This window comes from Camarhynchus parvulus, chromosome 2 (assembly GCF_901933205.1).
Source record: "Camarhynchus parvulus chromosome 2, STF_HiC, whole genome shotgun sequence".
Taxonomy (NCBI): Eukaryota; Metazoa; Chordata; class Aves; order Passeriformes; family Thraupidae; genus Camarhynchus; species Camarhynchus parvulus.
The window spans coordinates 104,218,510-104,234,342 of record NC_044572.1 but is presented as its reverse complement, the minus strand read 5'-3'; the positions used below and the strand labels follow the sequence as shown (position 1 = coordinate 104,234,342).

General features: G+C 42.1%; 1 protein-coding gene across 1 annotated transcript in view; it reads left to right on the top strand.

Annotated features, from left to right (window-relative positions):
• Positions 1-9,396: 9,396 nt before the first annotated feature.
• Positions 9,397-15,833, top strand: part of ROCK1 (Rho associated coiled-coil containing protein kinase 1) — an 82,628-nt gene continuing 76,191 nt past the window's right edge. Inside the window, exon 1 of the mRNA XM_030965161.1 lies at positions 9,397-9,529. Within this exon, the coding sequence (XP_030821021.1) occupies positions 9,437-9,529 (93 nt within the window). The 5' untranslated portion in view covers positions 9,397-9,436. The remainder of the gene's footprint in view (positions 9,530-15,833) is intronic.

The window sequence follows — 15,833 nt, the reverse complement described above, 5'->3', positions numbered from 1 at the left end:
GATGGCATGGCCACCACAAAGGAGTGCTGGGAACTCCATGCAAACAGGTAAACAAAAGACATTTTCATTAAAACAAACTCAAACTCCATAATAATTTGGTCATAGTACTTACAGTTTCAATAATCTGTTTAAAAGAACTCACTCTAGTTCTGAGTTGTTCCATAATTTCAGCAAAGTTTGGCACAAAAACCAAAGTGATTGCAAAGGTGTAATGATGTAACTCTTTACAAATACTGCTTTGCATATGCATGTTCCCAGCTTTGTTTTCATTGTATAAGACTCCTGAGGGACAGCTTTGTTTGCCACAGTACCTTTTGTTTCTGTGGTAAAGGGTCTAGAACATCAGCCAGAGGCAATTTTGCAAGTATTAGTATGGCTATGGGCCACGAATGAGTCAATCACCTTGTACTTTTTTTAATCCAGTGCTTTATAGAGCAGCCTCATCTATTCTTATGGTGTAGAGGTAGCTTAGGACAATGCTGGCATTCTCCAGTCCTGGTGGATGGGCTTTATTTGACTCTGGAAAAAGCAAACTGAGTTGGCTCTTTTCCCCCTCTGCCTAAAAACTCTCCATCAAGAAGGTATTACTTTGCATCTACTACATTTTTGAAATGGCCGGTTCCTGGCCTTTGATTTGTCCCTTTGACAGATTATTTTTGCTATAATCAAATTAGGAGTCTATAGAATCATGGAATGGTTTCTGTTGGAAAAGTCCAACCATTAACCCAACACTGCCAAGTCCACCACTTAAACCATGTCCCCTCGTGCCACATCTGCACATCTTTGAAAAGGAGACTCAACCACTTCCCTTGGCAGCCTGTTTCAATGCTGGAAAATCCTTTTGGTTTGTCAGGAAAAACTTTTTCCTAATATCCAATCTAAACCCTCCCTCCTGCAACTTGAGGCCATTTTTTCTTGTCCTATTTCTCTTCATTTCAAATAAGTCAGTTCTGGGGATTTGGAGTAGCCATAATTATAATAAATATTATTATAATAATAAAGAAGCAAAATAATGAGGTTAAACTGATATAAAATTGCCATCTTCTGAGTATTAAGAGTTGAATTACCCAACAATCTTGCATAGCATTTTATCACAGGAAGAAGGAAGTCTGGTGTCTTTCAAGAGGGGAGGAAGAGAAGAATAAGAAGAATAAGATTAACTCTTTGATGAGAAAGAGCTTGCTCACACTTTCATACACATCGTTTTCTGTCTATGATCACACCTGTAAAATTTTCATTTCTGGAGTTTGGGTTGTTATGGCCAAATGAAAACAGAATTATAATAAAAGTCAATATATAAATAATCTCTGTTGTCTAAGACTAGACTCTCAACCTTATAGATGTCTCCAAAGAGTACCAGAGCTCTATAAAGAAAACAACAGTGGTAGCATTGGTATAAAATAAGGGTTAACGATTGCCTAGTGGCATGAGATTAAAAAGAATTTTAAAATATCCCAATTGTGAACAAAATCAGATTCTGGGATTTAGTTATGAGAATTCACCAAAAAATTACTAACTTAACTGATTTATAATTCCTGAAGTTGCAATGAATTTGAATTCTTTTTCAGTGACTAAACTTTTTTTTGATATCCAGAAGATAGTCATATGAAACACATGCATTTTTTTAAAAACTACATATTTAATGGAATTTGAGTGCATTTAATTTAAGACAAGACATGTAGAATCTTGTGAGGCTTCATGGCATAAAAGCAATTGTCTATGACTTGTGTTAAGAATCTTCACACTGTGAGTGTCAGGAATGGCAACTTCTGCCGTTCTGTCCCGAAAAGGATCACACAGAGTTCTCTCTGTTTATACCAGCAAAGTTATGAGATGTGTAATTTAGAAGTTAATTATCTGTTAAGGGCTGAAACTGTTAAATATTTCTCAGGCCCAAGATAAAAAACATGGCTTTTTATGGATTTGTCATAGTCTTCATCTGAGCAAAGCATTTACAAGGAGTGTAGATATTTAGGACAGCATACATAAAAACAAAGCCAGGGCAATCGAAGCTAGTTTACTTTTAAACTCAGCCTAGTTTACTTTTAACTTTTGTCTTCAGAAGAACTATTTGAGCAAGGACTGCAAAACTAATCCGACCAGAGGAAATGTGATATGTGTATGCCAGGGAAATAGGAGTAAGGTGGAGTGGGAGAAATTTGTTTTAAGAGAGCGCACTTAGGGTTATGAACTGGAGAAATATGAAGAAAACTCCTTAATTTCAGCGGTGATTCAGAGTTAACAAGATAACAGCAGTGTAGAAAATCAGATTCATGATAGCTTTTAAGAGGTCTAAAATGATGATAATCACTCTACTTTTAATAGAAATACATATTTATTTATATTTCCATGTATACAATGTAAATATATAGACACAAAAGATGTATTACTTCTGTTTATATCCTGGTGAATGAGACCATAAGGAGATTACTTTTTAGCTCCTGCTTTAATATACTCCTACATTTCTGAAACCTTTGTTTTTTCAGGCAATTTTTTCCACAGTTTTTTGTTGACTTAGAGTTGAATTTGTTTGGCTTTTCAAAGATTTCCAACAAGAAGTACTTGGGCCATTTTTAAGCCCTGGGGTAGTGAAAATAAAAAAGCTTTTTCTCAAGGAAGAATTTCTGGCATATTGACATTTTTTGTACCCATTAAGTGGCTTTAACGGGAAAATAGTATTTGCCACGGAAATGGTCCTTTCTAGGGTATGAATCTTTCAGTATTCCAGTAGAATTTTGATTTGCTTTCAAATCAGTTTGTGAGCTTTTGACATACATTGGTTAAAGGATTTTTTCCTGCACCTTTAAAGCATAAAAGCAGAGGGAGCTTGTGCTGTATACATACTTGTGGCTGATGTTGGCCTAAGCCATATGGTGACCAGATATGGGAGCTGCTATCTATCTCTGGGCTCACAGCTGCCCTCCTTTCCAGATACAACAGAAGTTACTTTGGGAGTGTCTATGCTGTTTATACAACAATGCCCTTGTCTGCTGGCAGCAAACACATCTGCGTTTGCACTGGAACAGACAATGCCATCCAGTTTACTTCCTCCCTTGCAGAAGTTTGTTTTCAGACTGGATCCTCTCCATCAAACTGAGCCATGAAGTTCCAAAAGGTGATTCCCCACCTCTATTTCTAGTTTGTTCAAGAACATACAACAAAGATTCAGAATCAGGTGCCCCATTTCTTACTCATCACTCACCACTCACAGGCAGTGGGAGCAAGTTCTCATCAGGGTTCCAGCACAAGTACTACAGTGCTTGAAAATGCACTGTAATAGAGAACAGCAGCAGCTACCCTCTGCTGGGAAGCTGGGATACATTGGAACAGGAAAGGCCACATGCCTGGACCCTCACACCTTTATTAAATCTGGTGACATGCAGAAAAAACATATTTGTATATGTATAGGTATATGTTGCACTTTTCAACATCAAATATATGTTTGCCAACAGATGTTTGAAAGATACTGCTTTGGTTGTGCCTACCCATAGGAAATTCTCTTTTGATCTATTATATGCAAAAGGGTTTTCTCATGCTAGCAGTTCTTATTGCCCAGGCCACTTCTATTCTATTTCTGTTATAGGTCATATGTTTTGCCTCATCAAGAGCCAAGATGACTTTTCTCAGCATACTGAATGTTGACTAATATCTCTCTCATTTCTTTACTTTCTCTCTCCTACTCATAGAGCATTTTAATGTGTTCACTGCTCAGAGCACTTTGCACCTCAAGCTTTCAGTCTGTAATTCCCTGAGGAGTCTTTTCAGTGCATAGTTGAGTCCTCAAGGGACGTGAGGGGGCTGCAGTGTGGTCACCACTGTGACTGCAACTTTAAATCAGCTACTTAGAGACACCAGCATTCATTACCTAACGCAGCCTTTACCTTCCAGATTTTGCAAGCACACTAAGATCAATGCTAGTGTGACTTTATCATTACTCAAAGTCAGTTCAGATGTCTGCTTGAGCATCCATCACACCTTGCCTGAAGCAGGAAGCTCCTGCAAGTAGCCTGTTGCACAGATGGGCTTTAGCAATGATAAAATATTTTGCCCAAGGACTGGATTTGTTGACCAGTTTTCCTCCCAGAGCTTCAAGCCACACTGGCCTGTGCTATTAACTGTCCCTAGGACTAGAGCAGAGGCTAAACTAAGCCAGTTTTGCAGGGCAAAGGAGGAGAGAGGGCGGTGGACCAAAGGCAGGCTTAATATAATGTGATTTAACCTTCATGCTGACTAAATTGGAAGCTGAATGTGAGGGGACCTCATGCATTACTAACTTGGCCTAATATGGTGAACAGGATATAGTCTCATTTCTGTCTTGTGCAACTCTTCTGAAGTCAGCAGCTACTTCAGGAACATGGGTGTCCCAGCCTGTTCTCTCATTCTGAGTGTATGCCTTTTAATGTGCACACTCAGTGACCTGAAAAATGCAAATGGCCTTTGACTTTATTACAATCTCTTTTGCTTAATTCTTCTTAGCTTTTTCACAAGAGGATGGAAGTAACAGTACCTGCTCAGAGAGGGCTGAGCCAATACTTTGAGTATTCCACTGTTCTTGTGTTCTTGCTGTTTGCTAAATGTTCCTGAAATGAGCACTACTGAAACCTCTTACATGCAGTTTTATTACTCTCATGTACAAGAATGTTATTTGCAAAATAAACAGTATTACTCGTACTTTTTATAAGTATTTTATTATGGTTTAGAGGAAGCCAATGTAGTCATTCAACAGTTTACTGATATTCTGTATTTAATAAGAAATTTCAATCTCTGCCAAACAATCAGTTCTTAAGTCAGTGTCAATTTTTATCACAGCAGAAGCAAGAACATTTAAATATCTTATGAAACAGGCAAGAGAATATGGATATGGGTACCATGGTTTTGGTTTTATTAGTATTATCAGTTTGTTTACTTTGTATGGACATCAACTTACTTAGAGACACTTTGAAGAACTAGAGATGACGTGGTTTTGAAGAGAGAAAAAATTATCTTTTAGGTTTGCATGTTTTATCAGCTCAGTGTTTTCAGGTCATGTATATGTTGAGTAATTCCTATCTCACTCAACAAAACTTAGTTCAATCCAAAACGTGACATAACAAAAGCAACAATAAAAAATTACCCATTTTTAGTTTATATATCAGGAAGATAAAACAATTCAACGTTCAAGAGTTCAATGCACTAGCTGGTTGTGTAGGATGGGATTCATATGATTTCTAAGGGGCCAATGCCAGAAATACGCAAGTTCCTAATCATATAGACACAAATAGTCTGACTGAAGTATGTGAAAACAGGCTTTAAGATCCCAGCATGTGAATGAGTGTTCTCTGGATTAAAAACTATTACATTACTCTCTCACGTTACAACATGAGTACTTTATCACACTGGACACTTAACCCATACCTGCTTTTAAAAATTAGAATCTATTATCCTTTTTGATGCTGGTAGCCAAAGCTTGCCTTTTACAGTTTCAAAGCAGTGCTCAGAGTTTCCTAGACAGCTGCATGAGTACCTCCCACACAAATTCTATTCTATTTGAGACAGACAGACAAGCAGTTTTAGTCCACCACAGTTGTGAGAAAAGCCCAGTCTCACAGACATGTTTGAAACACACAGAGTTTGCATGCAGATGAACACAAACACAGCAGCTTTGCTCACCACAAACATTGGTAGAAGTTTCCAGGTAGAAGTGCTCCAGAGACAAGATCCTTCACTGCCAAATAAACATGTGAGGCTGGGCCTGTCTGATGCCCAGCTCTCATCTCTGTGAATTCTCCAAGTTGCCAAACAATGGGATGGTGCTTCTCTCCACTTTCTGTGTTGAATCTGAGCCACAGTGGAAAAAAAATAAAAAATGCAAATAAGCAAAGAGCAAGAGAGAGCAAGACCCATGTAGCTTTGTTGCAGGGAGATCTGGAGAGGATGCAAGGTGTTTTGCATTTCCAAGAGTACCTGTAAGTTTTCCCACAGACACTGGATAAAACAGATAACTGGCACCTGTTGATCATAGTGGTGATCCTGCCCACTAAGCTGCAAATTCAGGCTTCCTCTTCCATACACTGTTACAGACTCATGAATTTTGCATTGTTTTCAGTTAGGTGCCTCAAATCACCCTGCTGAGGCCTGGCATCATCCCTAATGCCTAAATCAGGTGCCCAAAAGCGCTGCGAATTAGGCTCTGTATCTCTAGTGATGATTTTCATCTTGCTTTAGATGAAGACTGCAAGAAGCATTTTCTGTGTATTTTAGAAATAACTGCTTCGCATATGAAATTATCCCAAGCCTACACCCTGTAGCTTGCAGAAACGCTCTCTTTGGACTGTGGTTGCTGAAATGGAACATCTGCATTTCCAAGAGCAACCAAACCCTCTGAATCAAAGGGCTGTGGTAGTAGCCAGCACAAAACAACAGAGCAGGAAATGTTGCTGTAGCCTGTATTTTTGCTTTACCTGTACATTCTTCTCAGCAGAAAACAGAGATGCAGACAGCTGTGGATAAGAAAAAGCAAAATGTAGAATGCCATTTCTTATTTTTTCTGAATAAAGCAAGACAGCAAGTACTGATATCCAATACTGAATAGCTCAAATGCTCTAACACTTGCCTATTAATTTGTTTCCTAACTAAGACATGGAAAATAACTTATAGTGCTAATGATTCAGGTTTGCTGCTGGCAACTGTTCAGTGACCAGAGATCAATGACTTGACAATCTCTATGCAATTTATAGTGATCTTTGTAAAAATGCCATTGCCATTTATGGAACTGCAGAGGAAGTCGAAGGACTGAAACAGTATGGGGGCCTCTGTCCAGTAATATTTGAAATCATTACTTTGCTTGAGTCTCAAGCTGACCCACAGGAAGGTCAGGTTGGACATTAGGAGGAATTTCTTCACAGAAAGGGTTGTTAAACGTTGGAATGGACTGCCCAGGGAGATGGTGGAATCACTATTCCTGAAGGTGTTCTAGAAAAGACAGGATGTAGCACTTAGTGGCATGTTCTAATTGACATGGTGGTGTTTGGTCAGAGGTTGGCCTGGATGCTCTCAGAGGTCTTTTCCAACCTAAAGGATTCTGTGATTATTTCTTTATTTGAAGAAAAGGTCCCTGCTGCAGTCTGAGGGTAAGGTTTGAGTTTGAATTGGAAACACCAACACAGGCTGCACAGGTTACATGTTTAGTGCTGGTATCTCTTCTTTCTGTTGGTGTGCTACCTTGCTGTTGTCTGGACATAAACCAGAATGCTTTGAACTTCTGGCACTGTGGAAGGTGGCCTCTCCTTCCCAGGACACACACGATGGCAGAGTGGCTGCTACTGAAATGGATCTCTGGAGGCCAACTTCTCCAGTCCCCCTGATCAGGTAGGACAGAACCGCACAATCACAGAATGGGTCAAGCTGGAAAAGTACTACAGTGGGTAATCTGGTCCAATCTCCCTGCTCAAGCAGGATCATCGCAGAACACATGGCAAAGGATTGTGCCCATATTGTTCTGGAATATCTGCAGTGAGGGATCACCTAAGGACCACCGACAGCCGGCTGCCCAGGGCCTGGCTTTGAAGATCCGCAAGGATGGAGCCCGCAACAGCTCTAGGGGTGACCCTCGCTGCCACTTGTCCCCCCGTGCCAGTGTCCGTGCCGTGGCGGCGGGAGCCAGCAGCGCTGAGGCGCCTCCGGGGAGCCGGGGCGGAAACGCAATGCAATCCCCCTATGGCACGGGGAGCCCGCGAGAAGGGGCGCTTTTCCCGGCGGGACGCTGCCCTGGGCTCCGCGCAATTCCCGCCGGAACCGCCGGGCGGGGGCGGGCGCACAAAGACAGCCGCTCCCGGATGGGGGATCCCGGGCTGTCCCACCCGCCCCGCCCGCACCGGGGCCGGGCCGAGCCGAACGCCCTGCCTCCCGCCCGCTCCCGCTTTTTCCTTCACCTGGGCAACGAGACTGATGAAGGGTCTGGAGCACAAGTCTGATGGAGAGCAGCTGAGGGGGCTGGGGGTGTTTATCCTGGAGAAAAGGAGGCTCAGGAGTGACCTTACCGCTTTCTACAACCGCCTGAAAGGAGGCTGGAGCCAGCTGGGGGTCGGCCTCTTCTCCCAGGCAACAAGCAACAGGAGCAGACAACACAGCCTCAAGCTGCGCCAGGGGAGGTTTAGATTGGACATTAGGAAGAGTTTCTTCACAGAAAGGGCGATTAGACACTGGAATAGACTGCCCAGGGAGGTGGTGAAGTCACGGTCCCTAGAGGTGTTTAACGAAAGATTGGGTGTGGCACTCAGTGCCCTGGTCTAGTTGTCACGGTGGTGTTCGGTCACAGGTTGGCTTGGATGGTGTCGGAGGTCTTTTCCAACCTCACCGATTCGGTGACTCTGATTCCTTCCCAAACGCGCGCGCGCACCTCCTGCCGCCGTCCCGTCCCCGCCGGCACCGGAGCCGTTCCCCTCGCGCATGCGCGCCCGTCCCGACTGTTCAAACAGGAAGGCGGACATGTTGGTGCCTCTCGCAGGTTCTCTTGCAGCCGCCGGACCTCACACTCTCCCCTCCCCTTAAGCCGCCTCCTTCCCTCCCCTCTCACGCCGCAACCTCGGGTCCGTCCTGAGGCGGTCCGGGCTGCCGTCCCGTCCGTGAGGCAGCGAGAGAAGGAGAGGGAGGGGCTGAACCGGCGTTGGCAGCGGCGGGAGGCAGCGAGAGGAGGAGAGAGGAAGAAAGATGCTGCTGCGGCCGTTCCGCCGGTGAGGTTACTCGTCCGGCGCCCGCGGGGGCAACTCGCCCGGTGCCTTCCTCGCTTCCTCGCCCCGTGCCCACGGACGGACCGACCCCACGGCGCTGAGACACACCGTCGAGAGGATTCCCCTAAATTTTATTTTTCCATCCATTTTTGCCTTGTTGGCGTGGCTGCAGGCTTTTGTCCTTTTTCTGTTCTTTTTTTATTTCTTTTTTTCCCCCCTTTTTTTTGTTTCCCCTCTTCTGTTGTTTCTTCTGGTTCACCGGAAAGAAAACTGCGCTCCGGAACCTGGCACCGACCCGCCGGCGCTGCAGCAGCAGGGCGAGGAGGAGGGACCGCTACGCTGGAGCCCAGGACGGCTTCCCCGGCTGGGAAAATGGGAATGCTGAGGCGGTGGGGCCCGAGGAGAGGAGGGAGGGAGAGGAAACCTGCTGCTGCGGAGCTGTGAGCATCCCGGGAAGCTGCGTGCGTGCCTGGAGGAGGGGGAGAAGCAGCCTCGACCCCCGCCTGCTGCGGGCTCCCCTTGGATTCTCTGCCCCCTTGGCGGGGACTTGCCCCAGAGACTTCTGTGATTGAAGGGATCTCGCAAGAGGCGCTTCCTCAGCCTGGTGCAGGCTGCAGTTTCTCTTTTGTGCTCGCCTGTTCCTGTTTTTTGTTTTTTTACTTTATCATTATTATTTTTTTAACCTTAACTTTGCTCTGGAATAAGGGAAACTTTTTAACTCCGGAAACATGTCGACGGGAGAAAGTTTTGAGTCTCGGTTTGAGAAGATCGACGTGACTTTGAAGGACCCCAAATCCGAAGTGAACGTGGACTGTTTGCTGGTGAGTACGGAGCGCCGATGGGCCCCGGTCACGTCTCCCCGAATTCCTTACCCTGTGGGACCGAATCTCGCTCTCCTGGCTGAGTCACCGCCCTGCTCGGCTCCGTGCTGGTGTTTTGTTTACCCAGCGCTGGGCTGAGGGTGCGTGAATGTACCCGTGTGCCGGGACAGCGGCTCCTGCCAAGGAGGCGCCTGCCCAGCCCTGCCTCACACTTGTCATCTCTCGCTCCCAGCGCTGCTCTGTGCCCCGCCGGCTGTCACAGGGGCGGTGGAGCCTTTCTTTCCACAAAGGCGGAATTCGTGAGTGCCGCTCCTCTGTGTGAGCACAGGACGTCAAATAGCTTTGATACCAGTTCTCTCTCCAACAACTTCTTTAAAGACTGAGGTCCTCTTATGCTGTGGTTAAGCACTGCAGCGCTGACAGTCGCATACAACATTAATAAGCCCTTATAGGTGGGGGCAGGTGTTTAAATGCATTTTAAACTGGTGATCGTGCTAGACCTGCTCGCTTGCTGTTTCCCTAATTGATCGTACCTAATAGCTGGATCTCACCAGTGCTGTCAGTGTTAAAACCGCATCATAGGAAAGCAAGCCATAACACTTCCTGATACAAAACCAACCAACGTCATTTGGTGGCTGATTGACAGAATTGGATGCTCTTTTAGTCCTCAGTTCACTTAGTACCGCAGGAAACTGCATGCCAAATACAACCAATTTGCTTGGGATACATCTGGGTCCTTAGATATGCCTCGAGATGTCCTTAAATAGTACCAAAGTGTAACTTGTGCTTTCACACTGAAGTAGAGGGCTTATTTACTTTGGAGCAAGTGATGGAAGTTCTTTAGTGTATTTTTTTCCCTAGCTTTCTGTTGTCAGAGAGAGGAACAAATAAATTGAATTTGTTCCTTATATGAACTCTGACATTTGGGGTTGGAAGGGAAGGGAGGTGTGGGGGTGGAGATAGCTCTTAATAGTCATTCTTCATTTTCTGCTGCATGGTTCTTGGCAGAAAGCTTGCTTGAGCATAAGGCGGCAAATAGATTACAAGAATAATGCAAGAATCTGTGCAAGTTCACAATATTGTTTACTCTCTTTAACTTATTACAGGTTTGTGAGCTTCTGAAGTGTTGGCATATCAAACCTACATCCCTAGATAAAAGCAGAGCTTTGTGGATGCTGCTGTCACAAAGGAAAACAGCACTGCATCTTCTAGTTAACTTGCTTCTCTTGATCTGCTTTACCTATCTGTCATCTTAGAGCTACAGCTAATGAGGAGACCTCTGGTTCTTAGGATATAGTGTGTCAATTTTGGTACCTCGAGACTAATCAGACATTTTTACAGCCAGGTTCTGTTGATAGGTGTCAAGAGTATAAAGTCAGCTAAGAGTTCAGAGTTTACATTAACCATGACCCAGTATGTGGTATTTGCTGGTACATGCTGAAGTGCTGGCAGTTCTATGGAAACCTTCCTACAGTGGTAGGAAGGAATTGGCAGGTATCAGACATGCAGTTGGTAGTATCTTTAACTGTATTCCTTAATCTTATAAGCAGTTTAAGGATTTGCCCCATTTCAGTTATCTTAATTGTGATTAGGAGCTAAGCTGTAGTCAGTTTGGGAATGAACTTGCTGGGATGCTTCCTGTCATGCTTGTTGAAAGTTTCAGAACATGTGTTTGCATTGCAGATTTTAAGGTCCTTTGACGTGACAATTTTTTAGGCAATTTCTTTTAAACTATTATCAATTAAAAAAGAAAACGCTGCTTCTGAGGAAATCACTTGGTAAGCTAGCTTTGTATGTGTTTAGTCAATATATCAGTCTTAACTGCTGGCAGGACATATACTTTGCTTCACTCATTCTTGGGGTCTTTTCTATAGAAGAATTTAAGTATCCTAACATTTTCTAAACGGCTTAAATATTTTACACCCGTTCTTAATGTGATGATTCACACTACAAGCATCATTCTTGGCCCAAAGTACTACTTATATATCAAATCCATTAAAATCTGTATGGATATGCTTTTAAGGAAGAAGTGCTTAGGTGTAGGTGTGATTGATCTGCATTTGAATACCTTCTGAAATGAACTCCTCATTCTCCTCCCTGCAAGTCTCAGTTAAAGAGGGAAATTTGACAGACTTTAGACGTGGTACACTTAACAAGAAAGTTAAATCATATTTTTCTGATCTGACTACATACAAAAATTCTTTCTAGTAAAACTTTAAAATTATTTTTTACCTTTGATTAAAGTTGTGCATTGATGTTCCTTATAACTGCTTTGGCTTTTCCTAAGCAAAGGTGGTAGATAACTGTGTGTATCTGAGTGGAAATACAGGAATAGCAGATGCACAGACTCTTCAGCATCTGATATTCTGTATGTGTAGGTTTAAAATGCTGGGGTTCATTTAGGTTCAGGGAACATTTTTTTTTGGCTGTACGATCAAAAGTCCCAGCAATGCTCTTGGCTTCTCTTAGGATGGTTTTACCCTCTAACTTGGCTTCATTTTTCTTCTGCTCTTATATTTCTTCCCCATCAGTTTGTACCCTTTGTAGACTAACAGGCAAGACATGGACTAACCTTTAAATTAGTTTTGTAGCCATTTTGGGTTTTGGTAACTGTCATAAGCTATGTTCTGTATGCTAGAAAGAGTCTAAATTTATATGTGAAGTAGTATGAGAACGCTAAGAAAAGAAGATGGGGGTGGGGCCCGGTACAAAGGAAGATGTGTTTGTTACCGTTTCAGGAAGGTGTGGGAGAAGAGTGCTGACAACAGAGCAGAGCAGGCGGAAAAGGCACACTGAGGGCCTTGTAACTTCAATTTACATGCTGCAGGAAGGAAATTCATAAAGCTGAAGTGCAGGGGAGAGATGTGTTTATTTTTCCTGTTTTCTCTTATGCAACGGTAATAAAAAACAAGAGTAAGAAAATGATTTTGGGTTGCAACTGTCTGTAACAAAATTTGTTTCTTTGGGGCTTCCATGCATTTGATTTAGTACTAGGCAGGGGAATCATAGATAAGCTGGTTTTTGGGGTTTTTTTGATGAGGCATGAGGAGGCTCAAGCCTGATTTAAGTGTAGACAATGTGTCACAGCATCATGTAGTGCATTTTCTCAAAATATTTGGTACTAGGAGTCCTACAGTCCCCAAAAGATATAATAACAGTGAAGGCCATGTTAGAGAGGTGGTCACACTGTGGGGTGTGCAGTGGTCAGATCTGGTAATTTCCATAGGGGTGCTCAGTAGGCCCAAAGGCAGTGAAGTGACTATTAACTTGAGCTAAGTGAGCTTAAACACTGAAAAGCAGTATTCAGTGAGCATCATTCTACAACAATTTTTGGAATGAACCCGTGTTTTAGTAAATTCTTGGGGTTTATGGGCTTCCAGTTTTTGGAGAGTGGGAGTTAAGGGGTGTAATAAGTGTGTAGGTGTGGGACATTTTGACCTGGAATTACATATGTTTTTTATTCTAAAATAACTAGTAAGTTTTCATGGAAATGTATTTTGGTTCTCTCTCTGTTGAGGTAGGTGCTCACGAAGAGCGTTCTCATGGTTTATACAGGCACTTGAGTTATAATATATATTCTCTTTATATGTATATAACAATATAATATTATAATTATTCAGGTATTTAGTCAGTTACTTCCATAGTTGATTTTAGGAACTTCACATTTTTGGTGGTCTTAATCTTCCAAGTTGTCAAATATTTCATTTGTTGAGCAGTCTGTCTTCAAAATAACTGACAGCAGTAAACACTGCAAATCAAAGCATATCACGAACTTGTTTTATCTGCTCTGAAGAGGTTTCCATTTTTGTTGCACCAGAAATGCATAGCTACAGAGCTTGATTCACCTGTTTTTCCTAGGCCTGTTTCATCAGCTAGATGAATTCATGTTCATCTGTCTTGCATAGGAAAAGGCAAGATGATCTCCTCATCTTTGATATTTGGAGTTCTGTATATCTCTGTTGCTAGAAACAGTTCCCTTCTGTTAAACGTGTTAGAAAGCACATCTGAAGACTTTGTGATTAGGGATTTGGATAATAACATTTTAAAAAGCAATAAATAAAAAGTAAATAACTGAAAGTGCCTTTACCTTAGAGGTATCTATCCAAATAGCTGTTGAAATCATGTTGACTGAAACCACATTAACTCTGCTCTTCAAGTCTGAGTGATTAAATACTAGAAATCATGTTGACTGAAACCACATTAACTCTGCTCTTCAAGTCTGAGTGATTAAAAATGTGGTATCTGAGAAGCTTCCTTGATTGCTAATGAAGCTTCTTGTGTGTGTATATATATACACTCATATTCAAGAAGCATAACTTCATGAGCATTTGCAGATTGTCAGCTTCAGGATTCTTTAAGTTGTCTGAAGATGGTCCAAAGTAAGGGAAAGTGTTGTGACTGACACAATCTCCTTGGACGTCTTTCTACCATTCTTTAGATCCAAGTGGAAGGTCTGCAGTTGTATTGGGGCAATCACCAGCATCACTACAGACTGAGTGTTGAATGGTTTGAGAGCAGCCCTGTGGAGAAGGATTTGAGGGTTTTATCTGAATTTCTGGCTCACCTGTCAGAAAAAGTCTTTTTTGACAGGGACTGTCAGTGCCAGGGCAAGGGTTTTAAATTGAAATGAATGCAGATTTAAATTGGACATGTGGAAGAAGTTTTTTACTGGAAGGGTGGTGAGGTGCTGGAATAGCTTGCCTAGAGAAGTTGTGGATACACCATCCATGGAAGTGTTGAAGGCTGGATTGGATGGGGCTTTGAGCAGCCTGATCTAGGGGAAGGTGTCCTTGCCCATGGCAGGGGTTTGGTACTAGATGATCCTTAAAGGTCCCTTCTAACCCAAACCATTCTGTGATTTGGTAGTTAGACTCAAAATAAGACTTCTGGCTGACGTAGAAATACAATTCCATGTCTTCAAGTTACCATATCTGAACTTTATATGCAAAAATCATTAATGTTAATTAGTACTGTTAATTATTAATGCTAATTAACATTATTAACAGTGTTATTTAATGTTAATGTTATCTACTCATCACTACAGATTTTGAAATATAAAGATTCATGTTAAGTTAATGATAAAATATATCTTGATATGTTAGTCAAAGGTAAAATGCAACTCTAAGTTGGCTTTGACAATACAATAGTTTGATGGTTTCTTATTTCAGGTTGCATCTCTTAAGAATTTTTTAGTATTATGTTAGCCTTTAAAAATTTAACAGTAGAGATGTGGAGCTGTCAAAATGTTAGCATTTGTTTCATGGTGTATGGTAGGTTTTAGAGAGGAATTAATAGTTAACTTAGCCAATTCTTCTGCTTATAAAACTAGAGGCTGTGCAGGAATGTATTTATTTTTCCTATAAAAAGTTTTAATGAGGAGTGATAATAGAAAGTTGATGTTGACACATTTCAACAAGAGGAATAAAACACCCAACTAAGCTATAATTGCTCTTACAAAGTAAAAATATTTGTAAACAATGTCCTTTTCCCTGGCAACTACAGAGTGGGTTTTTTTGTTGCTTGAGGGAAGGAAGAGGGAAACACCTGGAATTTGTTTGCTGGACAAATTGAAAATCAACCTGTTGGTCTGTAAATCTTTGAGGACAGTGATAGTTTCAGGAGCCACTCATTGAGAACTTAATAAATACTGAGAAGCCCTGTGAGTAGATGATGTTGGTAGCCTCACAGTTGCTGTTAGCAGAATTCCCTAGGTCATACTTGAGTACTATATAAAAATAAAAAGCTTTTTAAGGTCTCTTACTAAAGAACACTGAGATGTTTGTCTTGATACAGGATGTTTATCTTGAATTTAATAGGTCCCAAACAATGTAATTAAATTCTTTTTTGGTGGATGTTGCTTGATTGTATTTATCAAAACTCCTTTGTTGTCAAGAAATTGCAGTTCCAAATAGAAATACTGAAAGTCTGAACATATTTCTCTGAGAAAAAAAATGGAGATTGGTTAAAAACTTTTCTGTCTTTGCCTTAAATTGTCCAGCCATTCCATCAGCAATAAAGCCAGAAGGGTGATGAGACAATACTGGTGAAACTGCAGGCAAATAACACCATCTTTTAGCTTCCTTAGCAAGCTGCTGAAATTAACACTCAAATTAATGCCAAGGCACACAGCGTGGACAGCAAACAGGAGGAGCAGGGAGCCACGTGCAGCAGGAAATCTGTAACACTGGAACCTTGGCATTGGAACAGGCTCCCCAGGGCAGTGATGGAGTCCCCATCCCTGGAAGGGACATGTAGATGTGGCACATGGGGACACAGTTTAGGGATTGTTCTTGGCAGTGCTGGG